This window comes from Miscanthus floridulus, chromosome 15, assembly GCF_019320115.1.
Source record: "Miscanthus floridulus cultivar M001 chromosome 15, ASM1932011v1, whole genome shotgun sequence".
Classification (NCBI taxonomy): domain Eukaryota; kingdom Viridiplantae; phylum Streptophyta; class Magnoliopsida; order Poales; family Poaceae; genus Miscanthus; species Miscanthus floridulus.
Genome location: NC_089594.1, coordinates 77,465,411 through 77,487,344, shown reverse-complemented (window position 1 = coordinate 77,487,344; position 21,934 = coordinate 77,465,411). Strand labels below are relative to the sequence as shown.

The 21,934-nt window shown below is 46.0% G+C and overlaps 2 protein-coding genes and 1 pseudogene across 4 annotated transcripts; 2 read left to right on the top strand and 1 right to left on the bottom strand.

Annotated features, from left to right (window-relative positions):
• Positions 1 to 4,456: 4,456 nt before the first annotated feature.
• Positions 4,457 to 5,858, bottom strand: LOC136507726 (L-type lectin-domain containing receptor kinase IX.1-like; annotated as a pseudogene).
• A 1,031-nt stretch (positions 5,859 to 6,889) lies between these two features.
• LOC136508115 (L-type lectin-domain containing receptor kinase IX.2-like) lies at positions 6,890 to 9,332 on the top strand. The gene is made up of 2 exons (XM_066502738.1): positions 6,890 to 7,756; positions 7,847 to 9,332. Exons 1-2 carry the CDS (start codon positions 6,934 to 6,936, stop codon positions 9,109 to 9,111), a joined length of 2,088 nt encoding a protein of 695 aa, XP_066358835.1. The 5' UTR covers positions 6,890 to 6,933; the 3' UTR covers positions 9,112 to 9,332.
• Positions 9,333 to 10,715: 1,383 nt separating this feature from the next.
• On the top strand, positions 10,716 to 14,293 carry LOC136508118 (histidine biosynthesis bifunctional protein hisIE, chloroplastic-like). 3 transcript variants are annotated; one of them, XM_066502743.1, is made up of 7 exons: positions 10,716 to 11,302; positions 11,383 to 11,620; positions 12,726 to 12,971; positions 13,063 to 13,158; positions 13,237 to 13,388; positions 13,594 to 13,648; positions 13,894 to 14,030. In XM_066502743.1, the coding sequence occupies exons 1-6, from the start codon at positions 11,133 to 11,135 to the stop codon at positions 13,607 to 13,609; spliced, it is 918 nt and encodes a 305-aa protein (XP_066358840.1). In that variant the 5' UTR covers positions 10,716 to 11,132; the 3' UTR covers positions 13,610 to 13,648; positions 13,894 to 14,030. The 3 variants fall into 3 exon arrangements, with proteins under 3 accessions (XP_066358840.1, XP_066358839.1, XP_066358838.1); XM_066502742.1 differs by lacking the exon at positions 13,594 to 13,648 and having other exon boundaries at positions 11,048 to 11,323; positions 11,485 to 11,620; positions 13,894 to 14,293; XM_066502741.1 differs by lacking the exon at positions 13,594 to 13,648 and having other exon boundaries at positions 11,050 to 11,302; positions 13,894 to 14,293.
• The last annotated feature ends 7,641 nt before the right edge of the window (positions 14,294 to 21,934 follow it).

The window sequence follows — 21,934 nt, the reverse complement described above, 5'->3', positions numbered from 1 at the left end:
ATCCGTTCCATTCCTCAACCACCCAAGATGGTATGGTAGACACTTCAAAGTTCATATGTGTAGGTGAGGCTTGAGATAAGGTAATATCGCTGCTAGTAAATTCCTCGGCTCCTTGGAAGAAGACTATCGGCTAGAATACCTAAACTTTTATGCAGCATATTTCGGTACTACTGGTTAACTTGTATTGCTATGATCGAACTCGGGGGGCCAGCTCCTAATTGGCTAAAGTAGATGAACAGAGATGCAGAGAAAGATCAATTTTGAAGTTATCAAGATCAAAAGAAGATGGAGCCGATGCAGCTTTCAGTAACTGCGATCGAATGTCATCGGCTGGGGAAAAGAAGACCATCGGATCAAAATAGTTCGAAGCATGAAAATTCATACTTCAAACTAGGGGGCATGTGTTATACCAAAATTTGGTAAGCTTATCCTAGAAAGGAAGAGATCGGCCGATGATGTTAAAAGCAAGAAAGTTTCCTAATTAAGGGATATTTATGAGCCGACCAGGAAATATTATTTAGTAAATTTGAGAGAGACATGACGTCCAGATACATATCAGGATGAAAGAAACAAGGACACATATCAAACAAGGAAGCTTTATCAACAAGGATTCTGCGTAAGGGAAATTAGAGTCCATGTATCTTGATATTTCTTTTTGTTATCTAGTCATGTTCATTTAGAACTCTTATCAGCCCAGGGTATAAATATAAACCCCTGGCTATTGTATCGAGAACATCATCCAATCAATCAATATAAGTTACTTTTTTCAGCTTTACGCCCACCCTTAGGAGTTGGAGTAGTGTAGATTTCGGCGAGTTCTTCAACAAGTAGGGCTGCATCGGTCCGGTCGACCTTCGACTTGTCTGTAAGTACCGTCATGGCTTATATTTCTGTTTGTACGGCTGCATCGGTTAAGTTCGACCTCCACTGCGAACTCTAGTATAAGCTAGTTATCGACTCTTATCTAGTTCAAGTACGGCTGCATCGGTTAAGTTCGACCTCCACTACTCGAATTAGATTAAGGTCAAGTTATCGGCTCTACCTAAGGGTGGCGTCCTTCGGGTAGATTCATTAAGTTACCGATCTTGCTGATGTTCTTATAGTTATTAATTTTCAGCAACATCAATCTGCCAGGTCGAGATCGATCTAGATCGGCCTCATATCCTTTTAGTTTGTCGTTTGCCTTGTTACAATACGATGTTTCTTACTTTGAGCGACGGGTTATGTTTCATCGGCTGTTCTATTTCGATCTTGATCGTGCATAGTACGCGGTTAAGGCATGTCTGATCTTGAGGAGGTTTGATGGCTGGTTAAATCTGGTCTATAGTTCGCTGTTATGGCTGCAACGATCTGGTCCATCCCTACTTATGGCACTTTTGATTAGATGATGCTAGTTGGTAGATTTGTTCTCAATCTGGCGTGACCTTAACTGTTTGTTATACCTGCATTGGCTAAATAACCGATCGCCTATGCTTTAACGCCTACAGTGTGTCTTTATGATTCTGTTAAATATGAATAGATTTATTTGCTTTAAAGGTTTAATTTGTTGTCTGATGAGTTTATAGATTTATTCTGTCATCGATCCGGTCGAACCCCACTGTTAGAGATAGCAGGTTAAGTCTAATGAGTTTATAGATTTATCCATGTTAAATAGTCGATTGTTCATATGTTGTAGTCCCTTTCCCACCTGAATCGGCTATTTCAGCCAATCCGCTTGAGCTTTAACACATATAGCATGTCTTTCGGAAAGCTGGCCAATGTATAGATGGTTTTATAAATTCTTCGGTTTTAGTTTGTTATTATCATCATAGCTGTGATCGATCCAATCGAACCTCACTGTTGATGGTAACAGATTAAATTCAGAGCGTTTATAGATCTATTCGTACTATACAGTCGATTTATTCGCATGTTATATCCTTTCTCGTTAGATTCATCGGCTCAATGCTTCACACCGGTAATACTCACCTAGCTGATGATTTTAGTTATATTTGCATGCGTTGTACTTGTCAACATAAAATCAATCGCGACCCGCAAGCTTTATAGTCTGTAACAGCCGATTTCTTCTCATATCGGCTATTTAGTCGATTTTCCCATCTGGCTGCTCCCGAAGCGGCGCACTTGGAACTATCTGGGCAAAGACCGGCATGTTTCACCTTAAATTACTGATAAACTTTCTCTCCTTGTCAATTGCAGGGCAAATTGACTGGCACGCCTCGGGAGGAATTCGCAGGGTCGACGGGTCCTGCGATTGAAGCCAAGCGGATCTCCGGGCTCATCCTAAGCAGATCTTTCCGACTTGCTGTGTGCCCGGCGCATTGACACGTTTTTACGCCGACAGATATTTTGTTTGATTTTGATGAAAAGATGGAGGTGAGATAAAGGGTGTTGTTTCGCAAAACAACTGTTTTATATAAGATAAAATTGAGGACTACATGACCTTATTGCACCATTGTATAAGTTGTTGTTGTCATATAACTCATAATGTAACTTAACTAAACTAGACATTAGCTATTAGGGAAGGAAAATAACATTCTAATTCATTTATAAATTAACCACATCTGTTATTATGAAAAAAGATACTAACTTTGTGCATTCAAAATACCCATACATGTCATTATAAAATATAATATAAAATTATACCTTTTAGTCTGTATCAAAGTTATCAACCTGAGTCTTTATAAAAACATAAGTAAAAATATCTATCATATCTATATGCAAATACCAGTACAATATATTAATATTAGTCCAACACCCAAAAATGGACGCTATATAAATTTTTAAATTACACTCTTCAATGTTCCCTATGTTGTGTCATGTAGAGCAAGTAAAATATCTATTTTAATATCTTATCAAACATGGAAAATAGTCCAAATAGCAATTATACTGACAATTTATTTTAAATATGTTAATACGAAATGACAATAAAATTCGTAGGTTGTTATTTTAAATAAGTTTATACTGACAATTTATTTTAAGTTTATACCAATCATAATAATAGCAATTAGTATCTATTCTATTTTTTAAAAATGACTGACCTCTATGATTGTGTAAAACAGTTAAAGAACCCATGAATCTGTATTTAAATTGCCCACTACTAAAAATATGATCTAAAGTGAACCTAAATATAATTCTAATTACCCACTTGCTATTATGTACATAATCTATCATAACCACTTAAATCTGCATCTAAATTAACACTTTTTCATTATTTAAAATATTAAAAGATCCCTCAAATCTACATGTAAGTTATCATCTTCTACTACAACAAATATTTAAATTGCCATAAAGCATATATATGTTTCTATGTTACTCAATTATGTTAATATTAATATATTAGAATTTTATTGAAGTAAATATACATATTATGACATCATACATATCAAGTACACATGCACACTTGAGTGATAAATATATATGTTCTATTTTAGCAACCATGAAAAATATTTTCTCAACAACTCATATACTAATGATACTAACAAATTATTTAAAACTATATTACTAACAGTGACATATAATTTATATAAATTTTTATTTTAGATTTTTATTTTAGATATGTAAGTCCTTATTTTCTTTCTAGATAAAAAGTGAAGCTATGTCTCTAGACATATTGTATATCTGAATATATAACAAGCTTACCAAGAAATGTCTGAACAACTTATAACTTGTAGTGGAAGGTGTACATTTTAACTAAAATGTTATCTATACTGATAGTAACCATTACTGCATATATAATTTTTTAATGAATAAATTTAAATGCATGGTGATAGTGCAAACCATATGTGCCTATACTTCCTAATCTTTGGGATTATTTTTAGAGTGAACAATCATTATATGACTTAAATATTAATACTCTCTCTAGGTTAGCACCATTCTAGATTCACATCAAGCTCTATCATCAATTTTGAGATGTCGTGCATGTTTTAAATGATTGTTTATGTCATTGTAATATTTAAGAGTGCAATTTATGACCTAAAATCTTTATTTTAAAAAGTACAAAAGGAGACTTAATAAAGATACAATAAGAATTTTAGCTTGAGAATAAAAAAAATTAGTAATTAATAAGATTACATTTGAAAATCAAAATTTTAAATTTATGGCATCAAAAGATATATATGGGTTGCAACAAGTGGCACCATAGTTTAAGCTTTTCCTTTTAGGCTAATGTTTCAACTAAATGCATATTCAAGTTACACAGCGGTGTCATGCAAACAGAGAGAACTATGGATATGTATGGAAAAACATATAGATTAGTAATTGATACATTGATCACAACTAGATAGAGAGAACAATGTATCCATTGTGTCTATTGTGTTGGAAAATGAACAAAACGAAAAGCGTGCAATTTAATATTAGTAATTTATTTTAGATTCATGACATCAGAAGATATGTGCGATAACAAGACCCACCATAGTTTAAGCTAATGTTTAGTAATTGATACATTTATCACAATTGGATAAAGACATCATAATATCTATTGCGTTACAAAATTAACAAAGTAAAAAAACATACAGTTTAGTTTTAGTATTTTAATTAGTTAGAGGTATATTAAATAGTAACTAATACTTATGTGGTCTAAAATTTCTATCCCGCACGAGAGCACGGGAACTGAAACCAAAATCATCGTACAGCCATTTCATCAACTGGAGAAGGCTGACGGCTCCGTGGCGCTGGAATGCCCAATGCCGGAGCCAGTGCCAATGCCATCGCCGCCGGCGCTCATGGTCGTCGCCGGTTCCAGAGACGACGTTGTGCAGCCAGGACAATCGGCCGGCGGCCCGTAGGTAGCAACTGGCATCTTCGCGGGCAGGCTCGGCGGCGGAGCCTCGAACCGCAGCACGTTAACGGCCTGCCTGACGGTGGGACGCAGGCCGCGGACCGGGTGCGCACACCAGAGCCCGACGAGCATCGAGCACGCCATCTCCCGGCCGTCGAACTGGCCCCGGAGCCGCGCGTCGGCCGCGTCGAGGATGGTCCCGCCGCCGTACAAGTCCCAGACCCACTGCACCAGGTGGACGAAGTACTCCTCGTCCCCCACGCGCACGGCCGGCCGAAGGCCGCAGGCGATCTCGAGGAGTAGGACCCCGAAGCTGTACACGTCCGACTCGACGGTCGCCCTCCCGGTGAGCATGCACTCCGGGTCCATGTACCCCATCGTGCCGGCGACGCCCGTCGTGTGCGACCGCCGGTCGTCGTCGATGAGCCGGGCGAGCCCGAAGTCGCCGAGCTTGGCGGTGAACGACGCGTCCAGCATGACGTTGCTCGGCTTGACGTCCCGGTGCACCACCCGCCGCTCGGCGTCCTGGTGCAGGTACAGCAGAGCTTCGCCGACGCCGAGCGCGATGCGGTGCCTGACCGGCCACGTCAGCAGCTGGCTCTGGCTGTCCGGTCCGTGGAGGTGACCGTCGAGGCTACCGTTGGGCATAAGCTCGTAGACGATGAGCAGCTCGTCGTCGCCGCCGTGGCACCAGCCGATGAGCTGCACCAGGTTCCGGTGCCGGAGACGGCTGATGATCCTCACCTCGGAGACGAACTCCTTCCAGCCTTGCCGAGAGGTTTCCGACACCCTCTTCACGGCCACTTCGCGGTCAGAGTCGGTCAACAGCCCACGGTACACGGAGCCGAAGCCGCCTCTCCCGAGTCTCCGGTCGTCGGAGAAGTTTCCAGTGGCTGCGGCGAGCTCGTCTTAGCAGAATCGTCGGGGCCCGGTCACCACCCCCTCAAGGTCGTCTTCCACCTGCTTTCCGCGGAAAAATCTTTTGTCTTCACGCGACCTCTCACGGCCATTTCAGAGAAACAATGTCCCCAAGGGTAAGCTCTTCACGCGAGAGTTCTCTGTACGTACAGAAGCTCCACTCCATCATTGACAACGTCAAGAAAAGCGACAACGGCAAGTTCTTCGCATGGGATGGCCAAGAAATCCCTTGGTGAGTGGTGGTCACTCGTTTAGCTGTTAAAGTCTACAGCACAGCCGCGTCCTTGACCCGACAGTGTTTTCTTGGTCAGTATGTATCGTTTTTACCGGTCCTTTTCATGGCATGCTCAACCTATATTGTAGAAGGCATGGAAATTAGTTTCCTACTTTCCTTTGATTCAATTTTGGCTGCTTAGCAGTGGTGGGGGTGCTTGCTGATGAAGTGATGAGTGATGAGACAGATATTATTGGAAGTCCTATAGTTCTGATAGGTTTTCCCATTCATGGTCCGTCAATCTGGTCCTGATGCATCACTCTGAATGTCTTTTGAAACAAAACAGTTCCTCACGGTTTGCAATGTTAAACCAGTCACAGGTCTTATGAATGCTGAATGTCTTCTGAAACCACAAATCACGTCCCCACGACCCACGCCACCAGCAAAGACCAGTAGACCACTGCTCATACAGTTACCGTCATACGGTTGTGCGCAAGCTAGCATAGCAGAATGTGCCCCTCCTATTCTTGCACACGGGCCACGGCTCTTTGCTTTTCTTCTCTCTCTATCTCTATCTCTATCGCTAGTCACACGGATATCCTCTCACACAGTCTCCCCCTCTCCGTCTCCATTGGCAATTGGCATGTTTGATGTTTCAGCTTTGCAATTATGCAGGTAGGAGTAGGATAGGAATAGGACTAGCAACAAGCAACAAGCAACCGAAACTAGCACTCGAAACAAGTGCAAGACCAGTAGGCTCCCTCGTGGTTTCCAATATCGGCTGAAATCTCTGGATATTTCCGATATATCCTTTTTATCCGTAGGTGCTGATAAGAAAATATCTATCTTTTTCGTACAAATTTTATTTAAATTTATTTAAATTTACTTAAATTCAAATTAAATTTTATTTGAATTTGGTCCGATATTTCCGATATATCTTGTTTATCCTCTTTATCTGTGACCCCCGATAAATTTTAATTTCCAAAAATAAAAACCTTGGGCTCCCTAGTCCCTACGAGGCTACAACATGCACAGAGTCTTCCTCCTCCTTGTCTTCCTCCCCCATGCAACCTTCTCCGCAACCGCCGGCGGCGGGTGCAACCGGCAGTGCGGCAGCACCTTGGTGCCGTACCCTTTCGGCTTCTCCGGAGACTGCCCCATCCTCCTGGACTGCAACGCCACCGCTTCCACGCCGCTCCTACCCAACAGCACCGCGGCCGCGCCGTACCCGATCGTCAAGTTCAACTCGACGACCTCCACCTTCCTCGTCGCTTTCGCGGTGTCGTGCGACCGCAGCGTCGCCGAGGCCAGGGCGTCGCTCGAAGGCGCCGGCTACGGCGTCTCCTCCAACACCGGGCTCTTCCTCCGCGGCGGCTGCGGCTCCGTGACGGGGCCGAACAACAGCAGCTGCAGCGTCGCCTCGGACATCATGTCGGCCATCATGTCGGCCATGTTGCACACGGCGCAGTGTGGCGGCGGCGGCGGCAACGACACCACCTTGGTGTGCGTGGACTCCGGGCCGCTGGCCCCGAACAGCCACGCGGCGGCGAGGGGTGAGGGCCAGTTTATGCGCTGGGATGCGGTGGACGCCGTTGGTTGCGAGGACGCGCTGGTAGTGTCTGCGATGTACGGGGACACGGCGCAGATGGTGCCGTCCGAGGAGCTTAGCGTGGCAGAGATAGGATGGTGGCTCAACGGGACGTGTGCCAGTGCCACCAACAGCGTCCAGTGCGCCCAGAAAGCGACGTGCCAGGACGTGCAGACGCCGAACGGAGCGTGGGGTCACCGATGCACATGCGTGGACGGCATAGCCGGCGATGGGTTCGTTGCCGGCGACGGGTGCCACTACGGTTAGCTCGTCTCTTCTTTTGATGTTTTTTCACTTTTATTAATTTCTTGTCAACCGTCCAAAACTAAAAATCCAATGGTTGGTTTGGAAGATCAAGGTGCCCCCGTCCACGGCAAGCTGGCGATGATCGCCGGCGTCGTTTCTGCCGCTTCCTTTGCGTTCTTGCTCTGCATCGGTCTGTCGGTTTGGTTCTGCCTCCGGCAGCGGAAACGGCAAAATCTCATGGTCGTGAGAAAGACTGTCAAGCAAGCACTAGTAGAAGACAAAAGATTTTTCCGCGGAAAACAGGTGGAAGACGACCTCGAGGGGGTGGTGACCGGGCCCCGACGATTCTGCTACGACGAGCTCGCCGCAGCCACTGGAAACTTCTCCGACGACCGGAGACTCGGGAGAGGCGGCTTCGGCTCCGTGTACCGTGGGCTGTTGACCGACTCTGACCGCGAAGTGGCCGTGAAGAGGGTGTCGGAGACCTCTCGGCAAGGCTGGAAGGAGTTCGTCTCCGAGGTGAGGATCATCAGCCGTCTCCGGCACCGGAACCTGGTGCAGCTCATCGGCTGGTGCCACGGCGGCGACGACGAGCTGCTCATCGTCTACGAGCTGATGCCCAACGGTAGCCTCGACGGTCACCTCCACGGACCGGACAGCCAGGGCCAGCTGCTGACGTGGCCGGTCAGGTACCGCATCGCGCTCGGCGTCGGCGAAGCTCTGCTGTACCTGCACCAGGACGCCGAGCGGCGGGTGCTGCACCGGGACGTCAAGCCGAGCAACGTCATGCTGGACGCGTCGTTCACCACCAAGCTCGGCGACTTCGGGCTCGCCCGGCTCATCGACGACGACCGGCGGTCGCACACGACGGGCGTCGCCGGCACGATGGGGTACATGGACCCGGAGTGCATGCTCACCGGGAGGGCGACCGTCGAGTCGGACGTGTACAGCTTCGGGGTCCTACTCCTCGAGATCGCCTGCGGCCGTCGGCCGGCCGTGCGCGTGGGGGACGAGGAGTACTTCGTCCACCTGGTGCAGTGGGTCTGGGACTCGTACGGCGGCGGGACCATCCTCGACGCGGCCGACGCGCGGCTCCGGGGCCAGTTCGACGGCCGGGAGATGGCGTGTGCGATGCTCGTCGGGCTCTGGTGCGCGCACCCGGACCGCGGACTGCGTCCCACCGTCAGGCAGGCCGTCAACGTGCTGCGGTTCGAGGGGCCGCCGCCGACCCTCCCCGCGAAGATGCCAGTTGCTACCTACGGACCGCCGGCCGATCGTCCTGCCTCCACAACGTCGTCTATGGAACCGGCGACGACCGTGAGCGGCGGTGATGGCGTTGGCACTACGGAGCCGTCGGCCTTGTCAAGTTGATGAAATGGTTGTATGATGAGTTAGGTTTCAGATCATTTGCGTAGGGCTTGGTCGGCTCTGATAACCGTTGTTTCTACAGTTCACAGCCGAGCTACTGAAGTTGTTAATTTGCAACTTACTGAACATTTGTTCAACAGGACGCATCAAGTCAAGAATCAGCAGTTTGAAAAGGGAGCTGGGTGTATATGTGTTTGTTACGTATGTTTCATCAAGATCAGAAGACCATGATGACAGTGCTAAATTAAGCTTTGACTCAAAAATGCTTCAGTTATTGAAATGGCCATGAAATCCCATGGTGATTGGAAGATGTTTCAGTCAATGCAGAGTTGCAAGCCAGCATGCAGGGTTACAGCTGACACAATTTGCGTCTAAGCTGCCACCTTCATCAATTTTCAGCAGAGGGCCGATGCCGATCCAGTTACATCTGAACAAAGAAACCACTAATCCCAACACAGATAATGCCCCCCGAAAGAAGTTAAGATAAAAAAAAAACCTATATAATATAAATATAAATAGCAATTCCACCCTATATAACTTTGCAAAAAACAAAAACAAAAAGCAAACAAAGCAGGAATTAATAATACTCCAATACGCCGGATTCACAATTTTCCTACTACATACATGCATCCGTCATAAAAGTTAATCTAACTAGGTTAGTTTGAAAGTCTACAAAAAGTAATTATTATGACACACGGTTAAGTATATTATAAAAATTTATTTACCATCTGATTTAATAATATTAATTTGGTTTTCTATATGTCTATATTTTCTCCTATAAATTTAGTGAAACGGAACATAGTTTTGGCTTCGGAGAAACCTATATAAATACATATAGTATGGGTGGAGGGAGTACTTCACTGCAGGTTTAGGCCCTGTTTTATACATGTCTGCTTTATTTATTAGGTAGTTTTTTTTCGCACCATGAGTAACTCCACTGGTGGAGGAGCAGAAGCTGTGTTGAAAAAATATTTGGTGAAACAACTTCTCCTAGTAGATCTGGGAGAGGGATATTTTCAGCTCTAGTTGAGGAGCTAATTCGTTTTAACCTATTTCGAAAAAAGTAGACCCAGACAAATTGCTGAAAGTACTGAAGAAGTTGCATTAAACGGGACCTTATTCGCACTGTTTTTTACCACTACTTCAACAGTACTTTTCAGCAAAAGAACCGTGTTTTCCTCTCACAACAAATCAGCATCAGCAGTCAGCCAAATTTAAGCGAAACGAACGAGTCCATTAGTTTTAAGTATTTTGTCGTTGATGATAATTTTTAGTACTGTGATGTGAAGAGAAGGTATAGTAGTGGCAATCATATCATGCGCGGAGGGAGGTGTGCCGTTGAACCAAAGTTGCATTATAAAATTTGATATTTTACTTAATTTTGAAAAAAAAATAGTACAATTGGGCCCTTCACAATCGAGTTTCTGGCAACGCCATCGTGACCGATAAGAAATGAAACACGCAATAAGCTAAGTGGGAGATGTCGATGAAATCCGACAAAAGCTGAAAGGCGGGCCATCCAAATTTGAAGGCCCAACCCATGTGGCGGATATGGGCCTAAGCCATCCAAATTTGAAGGCCCAATCCATGTGGCCGGGCAACCAATTCCCGGCGCCCCAGCGCAGAGCAAACCTGCACCTGCTGGTGACCGCGCGTGTCGCCGCTCTCCTCTCCCACACAGCGTCGGCCAAATCGAACCCGCCGCTACCGCTAGCCGAATCCGGCATAGCGCCGGCCGAATCGGACTCTAGCGCCGGCCTCCGGCCAAATCGAGCAGCGGTGCAGGCGCAGCCACATCGCCACACGGGGAGAGGGGAAGCGCGACGCCAGATCGAGGGGTTGCCGGGGCGTGCGGTCTTGCGGACGGCGCCGCCAGCCGGCCAGCCGTCCGTACCCGCTCCTGATCTCCTTGTAGCGAAATAATGGGAGCCAACAGAATGTCTATTGATCTCTGTGAATGTATATGTATTACATGAAGTTGCTATCTTCAGCAACCGTTCCTACTCTACGCACGATGCGTGCTGATGCGTGCTGGTGGAGATCGTGGTGACCACGCACGCTGGCGCCTGTCTGCTGCCTGCAGTTGCCGACTCAGCCGTCGTGGCATGTATCCTCAACACTCCTGTGCTGCTGCTGCCACAGCACACGGCAGGCGCGGGGCGAACAACGGCACAAGTACAGCTGCACAGGCTTTGTACGTACTAGCAACTAGCAGGCAAGCAGTTTGTCGTACTCGTGCTTTATTCTGAATTCCATTCTTCAATTGTTCTGAAGAACTCACACACACCGCACACTCGGGGTTCCGATGGCGGCGGCACCAACTCATTCACCCGCGTCCTCCTCTTCCTCGGCGTGCCGCGCGGGAATCTTCTCCAGCGGGACATCCTGCCCCAATCTTCGCTCCGTCGCTGCTTGGGCCCCTGGATGGAGGCGCAGGGAGCCGTACCCAGCAGTCTCCGTGGAGGCGGGCTCCGCGCAGTCTGCGCCGGGAGCTGTAGCCATCGACCCCAAGGTTTGGAGTTTCTTCTTTTCTTCTCGCGAAATCTGCCTCTCTCTTATTACCTCGGAACCAAAATAGTTGGGGGATTGGAGTACCACACTTCCACATGATGGCTACAACTACAAGCCCTGAATGAGGATCCACCACTAGTGTTGTGCAAGGTTTTATTTAGTCCACTCAGGCCGTTTGGATGTCATGGTATTCACCTATTCACCTCAATCCACGTGTATTGGGTTGGATTAGAGTTGAACTTGAACTAAATTCCATTCTAATCCACACCAACACATATGGATTGAGGTAAATAAGACAACATCCAAACAAGGCCTCCAGGAGACTCGCAGGAAATACATTTCTTGTTGCCTCTCGATCTTGGTAGATTGCTCTGTTATGCTAAATAGGATGGCATGCCATAATGGTGTTTGAAGAAATTATGGTGTTAGTGCATTGCTTGCAGCCAACTTTCTTGATGCACCGTCAATGTTACCCCCTCTTGTCTAGGTAATTCGCCAGAAGTTGGTTTATTTTGGAACAGAATATCAAATTGTCTAGTCAGTCATAGTCTCCACACCAGGTGACTAGTCGCAATTAGTAGTTGACCAGGGTGACCCTGTTCGGTCCTAGTCGTCCTATATATACCAGGACTAATATGCCAATTATATATTAATATACTGTATATTCTAGAGAACAAATCAAGGAAGATAACTCTAGGGTGGTGGTTGCATGTAGGGTTGCCTCCGCCGCGAAGTCAGGCTAAAAAGTACTGTTCGAGCAAGTTGCCCTGTTCGTTTCGCTGAAAAGCCAGGCTAAAAAGTACTATTGGTTGATTTGTCGTGAGAGAAAAACACTGTACCATGGCTGATAAGTTCAAGCGAACAGGGGAGGTGGGGCTGGAGCTGCAGTGGCAAATGGGCAGCATTTATCTTTATTCTTTCACTGAGTAAAATGCATTAAGAACTACAGCCATTTGAGACTTTGCAGTAGCTCTGTTACAATTTTGCATCAGTTTTGAATGGAAAGAGAATGTCTATTTTTTATGGTTTCCCTAATACCGAGTTTAAACTATCATTAAATCAATAAAGCCTAACATGTTCATTATTGTGCTGGATAAAAAAATCAGGTTGACATGTTACTAGACAGTGTGAAGTGGGATAGCAAAGGGTTGGCTGTTGCTATTGCACAGAATGTGGATACTGGAGCCATACTTATGCAGGGTTTTGCTAACAAAGAAGCCCTTGCAAAAACTATATCAACCAGGAAAGCTACATTCTTTAGCCGCTCACGGTCTTCCCTGTGGACAAAAGGGGAGACATCCATGAACTTCATTAATGTCCATGACATTTTCCTTGATTGTGACCGTGATTCTGTAAGCATGTTTTGTGTTGTGAGTAAATACTTTCACTTCAACTTCAGAGCGTACTAACTGTGTAGATGTTTTGTATTTTCATACAACTTAGATAATATACATTGGAAAGCCAGATGGACCTACCTGCCATACAGGAGCAGAAACCTGTTACTATACTTCAGTTTATGATGCTCTACAAAGTTCAAAGGTACACATCCTCAAGTTACCCTTTCCTGCAATAGACTTTGACTCATGATTAAAAGTACTATGTGATTTCCGTTCACAGCCCAATGAAGGCAGGCAGGTTGTGACAACCCTATACTCACTTGAAGATACAATTAGTAGAAGACAGGAGGAGATAGTTACTGAAGGAGGTGGCAAGCCATCATGGACCAAAAAACTACTGCTTGATAACCAGCTACTTTGCTCGAAAATACGGTATGTGATGTTATGTTTTTTTCTGAGCCATCACGGTACTGTATTATTATGAAAACTGTTAATTTTAATGGGAAAGAGAACAGGTATTAAAGCATTGAGTCTTTTCTCCCTTTTTCTTAGTCTAGTTCACCAAGTTCTGCATTTTAAAATATATTCATGTTGAATTAGCTTAATGCCTCAGTTGTGTTTATTTATGCTTTCATAGCACTGCATTTGACTGAAGAATTGATGGGTTAATTTGGTGCAACAAGATTTGATTGGTACAGGAGACCAAAACAGATAAATTCATTTGTCTTAGTGTCAGGATTTGTTTATTGATGGTTGTGTATTGAGTTTATGACTTGGCATCAATAAATGTCTGAGAGAGTCCATTTACCTGACTGAGGCACATTTCATACCTTTTCTTTTGTTACTGCCATGTTTGTTCTCCTCCCTACTTTCTCTTAATGAGAATGGCAATATATTTCTCTTAATGTCAGTTCTGTTATTTTTGCATATAATTCAGTGAAGAAGCTGGTGAACTAATTCAAACACTGCTCGAGAACGAGGACCAATCTCGTGCTGCTTCGGAGATGGCTGATCTGCTGTACCATGCTATGGTGCTGCTCAGAGTCAAGGATGTAAAGATGGAGGAAGTCCTTGAGGTCCTGAGGAAGAGATTTTCGCAGTCTGGTATTGAGGAGAAGGCTGGTCGTAATAAATCTTAGCGTGGCTGGTAAATGGTGGATGACTTCTTTGCTCTCGGTTCCGCACTGGTGCCGAGTGTGAACTATGGAAGAATATCGTGTCTGATGATCAGTTATGACTATGTTTTCTTTTTTCTCCAACAAGACGACTATGAATTTGTGGTAATCTTGATGACAACAGAGAGGTCAATAAAGTTATCTCGTATAAAATTTACACAATAGTGTGCTTTTTCTCCCCTAAAAAACTGGAATGCATTCTTTATTCCTGAAATGGTTGGTCATTACCGGAGCACAATTTTTGCTTCGATCTACTCTAGAGTTGTTCTAAGTTAAACTTTTTTATGTCTGACTTAGCACAAACCAATGAGTACCTATATTATTAGACGGAGGGAATACTTTGTTAAATAGGTTTGTCATTGATGATAATTTTTTTAGTGATATGATGTGAAGAGAGATGTAGTGATATGAGCAATCATGGGAGGACGGGGGAGGCCCCTATGGCACAATAATTTGCATTATAACATTTGAAATTTAACTGAATTTTGAAAAAAAATAGTATTCTCCTACAACTAAAAAGAACAAAGCGTTGACACTTTTTGGTGCGACATTCCAACGTTTCGTGTCGTCGTCCTGCCGTCCCCGCGCGATCCCTGCGCCGACATGTGGGCCCTGACGTGCGCGCAGCTCCCCGCAACCTCCCCATCCCGCGTCCTTTCTCTTCTTCCTGGGTTTGGCCGCCGCCATGGCGAGCTGCCCGCTCTACCCCTGAAGCCACGGCCCGCGCCCGCCCTCCTCCTTGCCCTTCCCGGCGGCAAAGCAACGGCATCCGTTGTCGTGGCCGCCGGTCGTACATCCCCACTCCCTAACCTACGAGACTGACCCGCGTCTCTCTTCACCGGCACCGGGCCCGCAGGCGGGAGAGGTGGGGACTAGGGAACTAGGGTTCCCGTCGGTGCCGGCGCAGACCAGTCTGATGGCGGCGGGCGCGGGTGAGAGCCTGGGGGTGGAAAGACTCCTCTCCTACACCAAAGATCTCGTGGGCGTCCTCCGCGCCAGCACCGACCACGACGGCAACGTGCAGGTCGGCGCCGTAGCGCGGAGGCTGCTGTCCGGCTATCGATCCGAGTTTGATGACCTCGAGCTGCATATCAAAGGTCCGCTTGTCACCTGTCCTGCTGTTTTATGTGTTTCTCCTCGATTGATATGGCCATATAGGCGTCTTTCTGGTTTAGATTTGGGGGATTTCAGCCAATATCACTACTAATTACAGTAATTTATTTAGTTTTTTTAGACGAGTAATTTATTTAGGTTGAATTATTTGAATATTACATGAAAAGGCATTAGCTGTGCAAAGGAAACAAGGCATATCATCAATGTCATCATTGACTCACTGATGAAATCCTTTCATTTGCATAGGTGGTTTTCATGAATAAAAACAATTTAGAAGCTAGGACCCTGTCCAAACCTGCAAATGTAACAAAAGATCCAGCTCCAGGTATACATTTATCGGTGATCATTCACTTGTGAAGCTTACTTTAGACATAGAGTGTAAAGGTACACTATTAGTCAGACTCGGATAAAGGCACACATTTATTCAAATCTCTGCTGCATATATCTTTATCAAAATAGAATTAAGGCCTCGGATTACAAAACCAATAGGGAGAGAATTAACAAGAAAATTTATAGTTTCTGGTCCTTAATACCGCCATGATGAACTTTAGTTACATAATTGAGTATTGCCACTGGGTAAAATTGTACCTACATCCTGCGTAAATTTATAGTTTCTAGTTTTGTAGGAACTTGATAATAAAATCCATGAAGATACATCAATCTCAGGTCTAAAGGTAGGCTTGTGAAAGGGTCGAGATGGCGACTAGAGGGGGAGTGAATAGTCCTTTTTGAAACTTAATCACGTTGGCTAACCGAAACAAGTGCGGAATTAAAACTATCGGTCTAGCCAAGACTACACCCCTCTATATATGTTTACTAGCACCTTGCAAAGATACTAATTATGCAACTAAGGTGCCGACCTAGCAAGAGCTCTCCTAAACAATTCTAGGAGCAAGGTTACACAAACCTATGCCACTAGTACTTCAAGCAACAAGGGAGCTCCTACACATGCTAGTAAGCAAAAGCACAAAGCTAACTAAGCTCACTAGCAATGCTCAATAACAAGGCAACCAATGCCTAATTAGAGAGCGCAAATACTTAGCTACACAAACTAAGCAATATGACTAACAAGGTTACTAAAACCAAATTAGCCACGCAAGGGAGCTACTTCTATGCTACACAAGCGAGAAGGTAATTAGCAAGCTACACAAGCTATCTAATTACAAGAGCAACTACACAAGCTTAATATGTATAAAAGTAATTGCAAGCTTGTGTAACGGGGATGCAAACCAACGGGAAGAATAAGGTTGACACGATGATTTTTCTCCCGAGGTTCACGTGTTTGCCAACACGCTAGTCCCCGTTGTGTCGACAGCTCACTTGGTGGTTCGGCGGCTAATTAGCATCACCCGCTAAGCCCGCACGTCGGGCGCCGCAAGAACCTACCCCTTGAGTGAGGGTAGCTCAATGACACGCTTTACTAGAGTTGCTCTTCGCGGCTCCCGCGGGGCGAGCACAATGCCCCTCACAAAGCACTTCTCCGGAGCGCCGCACAGGCTTCTTGCGGGCTTCGACGGAGACCACCACCAAGCCGTCTAGGAGGTGGCAACCTCCAAGAGTAACAAGCACCACCGGCTTGCAACTCGATCACCTAGTGCCACTCGATACAACCTCATAATGCAATCGCACTAGAATCGCTAACTCACACAATCGGATGATCACTATCAAGTATGTGTGAGATGGAGGGCTCCTAAGCACTCTCAAGCATGGACACAAAGTCCCCCAAGGTGCTCAGCACCAGCCATGGCCGAAGGCCACTTCTATTTATAGCCCCAAGGGCTAAACTAGCCATTACCCCTTCACTGGGCAACTGTCGGGTCGACCGGACGCTCCGGTCGTGTTGACCGGACGCTGGACCTCAGCGTCCGGTCGCCCGTAGACGGCCACGTGTCCCGATTCCAACGGTCACTTGACCTGACCAGACGCAGTAGCTTCAACTGACAAGACGCAGAATCCTCAGCGTCCGGTCGTTTCTAGTAAGCTCCCCGAGGCGTATTTCTTCGACCGGACGCGTCCGGTCTACCTTGACCGGACACAGACCAGCGTCCGGTGCAATACCCTCGGTGCTGTGCAGACCCGTCAGTTTGACCAGACGCACGCTGCCAGGGTCCGGTGCTTTCAGACCCAGCGTCCGGTCAGTTGACCGACGCCAGCGTCTTCGCGATCAACTTGTTTTCACTTCTAACTACTTCACCCTTGCTCTAATGTGCCAACCACAAGAATTTGCATCCGGCACAATAGAAAATAGGCATTCCATTTTCCCGAAAGCGCTGAATCCCGCCGAGAGAGGGACCCAAACCCATCTCAACCCTGCAAACACCACCTCCTTTGTAGATGTGCCAACACCACCAAGTGTACACCACCATGTGTATGTGTGTTAGCTTTTCACAATCATTTTCCAAAGGATGTTAGCCACTCAACTTGCCACGCCACTCGATCCTAGCGACGATGCAAAGTTAGATCACTCGAGTGGCACTAGATGACCGATATGCAAACAAGTTTGCTCCTCTTGATAGTACGGTCATCTATCCTAAACCCGGTCATAAACTTCTCTACACACCTATGACCGGTGAAATGAAATGCCCTAGGTTATACCTTTGCCTTGTGCATTCTATTCCATCTCCTCCAATGTTGATGCAACACATGCACCAACATGATCAGCAATGATATGATCCACTTCATATCATCACGTGATCATATTGGTTCATCGATCTTGACTTTACTTGCTTTTCACCGTTGCCATCGTCCATCGGTGCCAAGTCTTGCTCAAGCTTCACTGCCACGCGGTCCATCACTCCAAAGCCTTCGACTTGCCCTTCACGCTTGCAACCGGTCCATCAAGCCAAGTCTTGTCTTGATCTTCTCCACCTTGATCACATGACTCAATGTCATGTCTCATGTGCATTTAAGCTCCTTCATCATCACATGTGTGAGCTTTGCAACATCTCCAAGCCATTTTCACCTCCAAGGCATATGTTGCTCACACACATGTACCTGTGGACTAATCACCTGTGTATCTCACATAAACACAATTAGTCCACCTAGGTTGTCACTCAATTACCAAAACCAAACAAGGACCTTTCAGCTTGTTGCCTGCCAATACATGCAGGTATGGAAATTACATTCTCTAACATATTTCAGTCGTACATATGTACATGTGTTGGTGTTATCTCTTCGGTGACGGACATCGAGCGGGTTCTCTTCTGCCTGTGTTAGTGTTGCCTGTTAGATTTTCCAGAGCAATAGAACATTATTCCCTCTTCTTTAGCCTCTGATATTACTCAAGTGGGTCTTACGGACATAGTCAGGTTTGCTTCTTCTGTCTATTTATTTCTGTTTGATTCATAATTTCCATTTTTATGTTGGCTTCATAGATTCAGCCCACATTTTTTTCTGGGATTTGCTTGCAGAAAAGAAAAGAAAGAAATACACGAAAGTGGCTATGGGTTTCACCACTAAAATGGTGGTAATCTTCATATATATATAGGTATCAAATATGCATTTGTTAATCAATTCAAAGTTTCTCAATCTTTTTAGACAAAACCAACATGCCAACAAGAGATAGATCTTATTAGCAGGTTACACTGCGAAACATCACCCTATGAACTAATACTGATCTTCTGGAATGCTTGCATTGTTTATTTTCACAAGGTATCCTAGCACATCAGTGTTAAAAAACTATGGTTCCTTCTCCTATATCCAGATTGTTCATACATTTTATCCTTTTGTGCTTTTTTAAAAGGCTAAATCTTTTCCTCTGTTCACCAAAGCTCAGAAAATTATTTGTGAACTGTGGTATCTGATTAGTCGGCAAAAGGTATACCTTTAGTGGTGACTGTATTCATAGGATTTTCTTGGCCTTCACCATAGTTGCTGCCATCGTGGCTTCTCATTGCTGCATTTTAGCGTTACGAGAGGATTTTTATCTTCTTCTAGGTGTATTGATTTCCCTTGTACTAGGAAAAGCACAGCAGCAGCTGGCTGGCTACGATGGATGCTGATTTATCTGTACATTATTTGAACTTGCCCCTAGAAATCAATGGTTTTCAGTTAAACAAAGTGCATCTTCCTAATCCATTTCATAGAACACATCTTTGCCACTTGGTCTCAGAATTCTTTTGTTGGGTTCATAAACCCAGGGTCCTTCATGGACCAGCTTCCCAGCAAAGGCTCGGCCCAGCAGGCGACATTGCGAACGACGCACAACTCCTGGGTTAGCCCAAAAAATCTAAACGACAGGCCGGAAGGACGATCCAAATCTCCTACCGAAAGGTCTGGCCAAGGAGGAACGGCGCCCGCTTCCGACTCCGGCTCGTCCCTCCGACCGGAAGAAAAACATCGTTCGCTTCCGACTCCAGCCCGCCTCCAGACGACCTCTCTGACCGGAAGGCCTGGCCAAAACACCACTTCCAACTCCGACCCGCTTCTCCGACCGGGGATGCGCCGCACCCCTGCTTACAGCTCCTCTCCGACTAGCGCAATCAGAGCCGACTGGAACCAACCGACCGGGGACGCCCGCTCGGTGAGGACCAGGAAACGGACGGAGAAAGTAAGGCAGGGCACCCAAGTCAACCGCAAAACCGAGGAACGTACTCTGTACACCTGTAGAATAGTACCAACAGGGCATGTCAGAAGGGTACCCTGCAACCTTCCTGGCATATCAGAGTCCAAGCAGTGTTGTGGGCACCGACATTTGCCCTACAGTGTTGTAGGTGCCATCAACTCCCATACCAGACAAACACGGTAAGGCTCCCCCCACATGCCTCTGGACATCAACAGTGTTGTGGGCGCCAGCATTTACCTTACCAGACAAACACGGTAAAACCCCTCACATGCCTCTGGGCATCAACAGTATAGCAGTCACCGACATCTGCTATTGAAAGGTCCTAATATGGCTAGAGGGGGGGGGTGAATAGCCTATTTAAAAATCTACAAATCAACTAGAGCAATTTGATTAGTATGACAAATAGCGTAATGCAAACTTGCTCTAGCTCTACAAGGGTTGCAAGCCACCTATCCAACAATTCTAGTTGCAATGATTACTTAGGCACACAAACTTGCTATGTAATTACTCACTAAGAGCTCTCAACCTTGCTACTCTAAAGAGCTCAACTAGATGAATGTAAATAATAAAGCAAGCTCTCAATTCTAATTACACTAAAGAGCTTGTATCAACTAGTTTGCAAGAATGTAAATGAGTGAGTAGAGTGATTATACTGACGTGTAGGGGATGAACCAATCACAATATGAATGTATAGCCAATCACCGGGAGAATGCCAAAGACAAGAGACAATCGATTTTCTCCTGAGGTTCACGTGCTTGCCAACACGCTACGTCCCCGTTGTGTCGACCAACACTTGGTGGTTCGGCGGCTAAGAGGTGTTTCACAAACCTCGTCCACACGATTGGACACCGCAAGAACCGACCCACAAGTGAGGTAACTCAATGACACGAGCAATTTACTAGAGTTACCTTTCGGCACTCCACCGGGGAAGGTACAACTCCCCTCACAATCACCGAAGGCGGCCACGAACAATCACCAACTCGTGCCGATCCTTCACCGCTGCTCCAACCGTCTAGGTGGTGGCAACCACCAAGAGAAACAAGCAAAATCCACAGCGCAACACGAATATCAAGTGCCTCTAGATGCAATCACTCAAGCAATGCACTTGGATTCTCTCACAATCTCACAAAGATGATGAATCAATGATGGAGATAAGTGGGAGGACTTTAGCTAAGCTCACAAGGTTGCTATGTCAATGAAAATGTACAAGAGCGATCCCTTGAGCCGGCCATGGGGCTATAAATAGAGCCCCCATCAAATAGAGCCGTTATACCCCTTCACTGGGCAAAACGCGCTCTGACCGGACGCTCTGGTCACGCTGGCCCTCAGCGTCCGGTCGCCCGATGGACGCCATGCGTCACTAGCTTCAAACGCTGTTCGTCAGATTTCAACGGCTACGAAGCTGACCGGACGCTCCGGTAAAACTGACCGGGCGCTGAAGCCCCAGCGTCCGGTCGTTTCCAGTAAGCTCCCCGAGGCATATTTTTTCGACCGGACTCGTCCGGTCCACCTTGATCGGACACAGACCAGCGTCCGGTGCAATACCCTCGGTACTGTGCAAACCCGTCAGTTTGACCGGACGCAGAAACCAGCGTCCGGTCAGTTGACCGACGCCAGCGTCTTCACGATCAACTCGTTTTCACTTCTAACTTCTTCACCCTTGATCCAATATGCCAACCACAAGAATTTGCATCCAGCGCAATAGAAAATAGGCATTTCATTTTCTCGAAAGTGCCGAATCCCATCGAGAGAGGGACCCAAACCCATCTCAACCCTGCAAACACCACCTCCTTTGTAGATGTGCCAACACCACCAAGTGTATCACCTTGTGCACAAATGTTAGCATATTTTCACAAACATTTTCAAGGGTGTTAGCACTCCACTAGATCCTAAATGCATATGCAATGAGTTAGAGCATCTAGTGGCACTTTGATAACCGCATTCCGATACGAGTTTCACTCCTCTTAATAGTACGGCTATCTAGGTGGGAGGGAGAGAGGGACCCCAAACCCATCTCAACCCTGCAAACACCACCTCCTTTGTAGATGTGCCAACACCACCAAGTGTATCACCTTGTGCACAAGTGTTAGCATATTTTTACAAACATTTTCAAGGGTGTTAGCACT

Coding starts and splice junctions, on each gene's coding strand:
- LOC136508115 (XM_066502738.1), top strand. CDS start 6,934: ATGCACAGAGTCTTCCTCCTCCTTGTCTTCCTCCCCCATGCAACCTTC. Junction 7,757..7,846: donor CGGCGACGGGTGCCACTACG/GTTAGCTCGTCT, acceptor TTGGTTTGGAAG/ATCAAGGTGCCCCCGTCCAC.
- LOC136508118 (XM_066502741.1), top strand. CDS start 11,133: ATGCGTGCTGGTGGAGATCGTGGTGACCACGCACGCTGGCGCCTGTCT. Junction 11,303..11,382: donor AGTACAGCTGCACAGGCTTT/GTACGTACTAGC, acceptor ATTGTTCTGAAG/AACTCACACACACCGCACAC. Junction 13,159..13,236: donor ATGCTCTACAAAGTTCAAAG/GTACACATCCTC, acceptor TTCCGTTCACAG/CCCAATGAAGGCAGGCAGGT.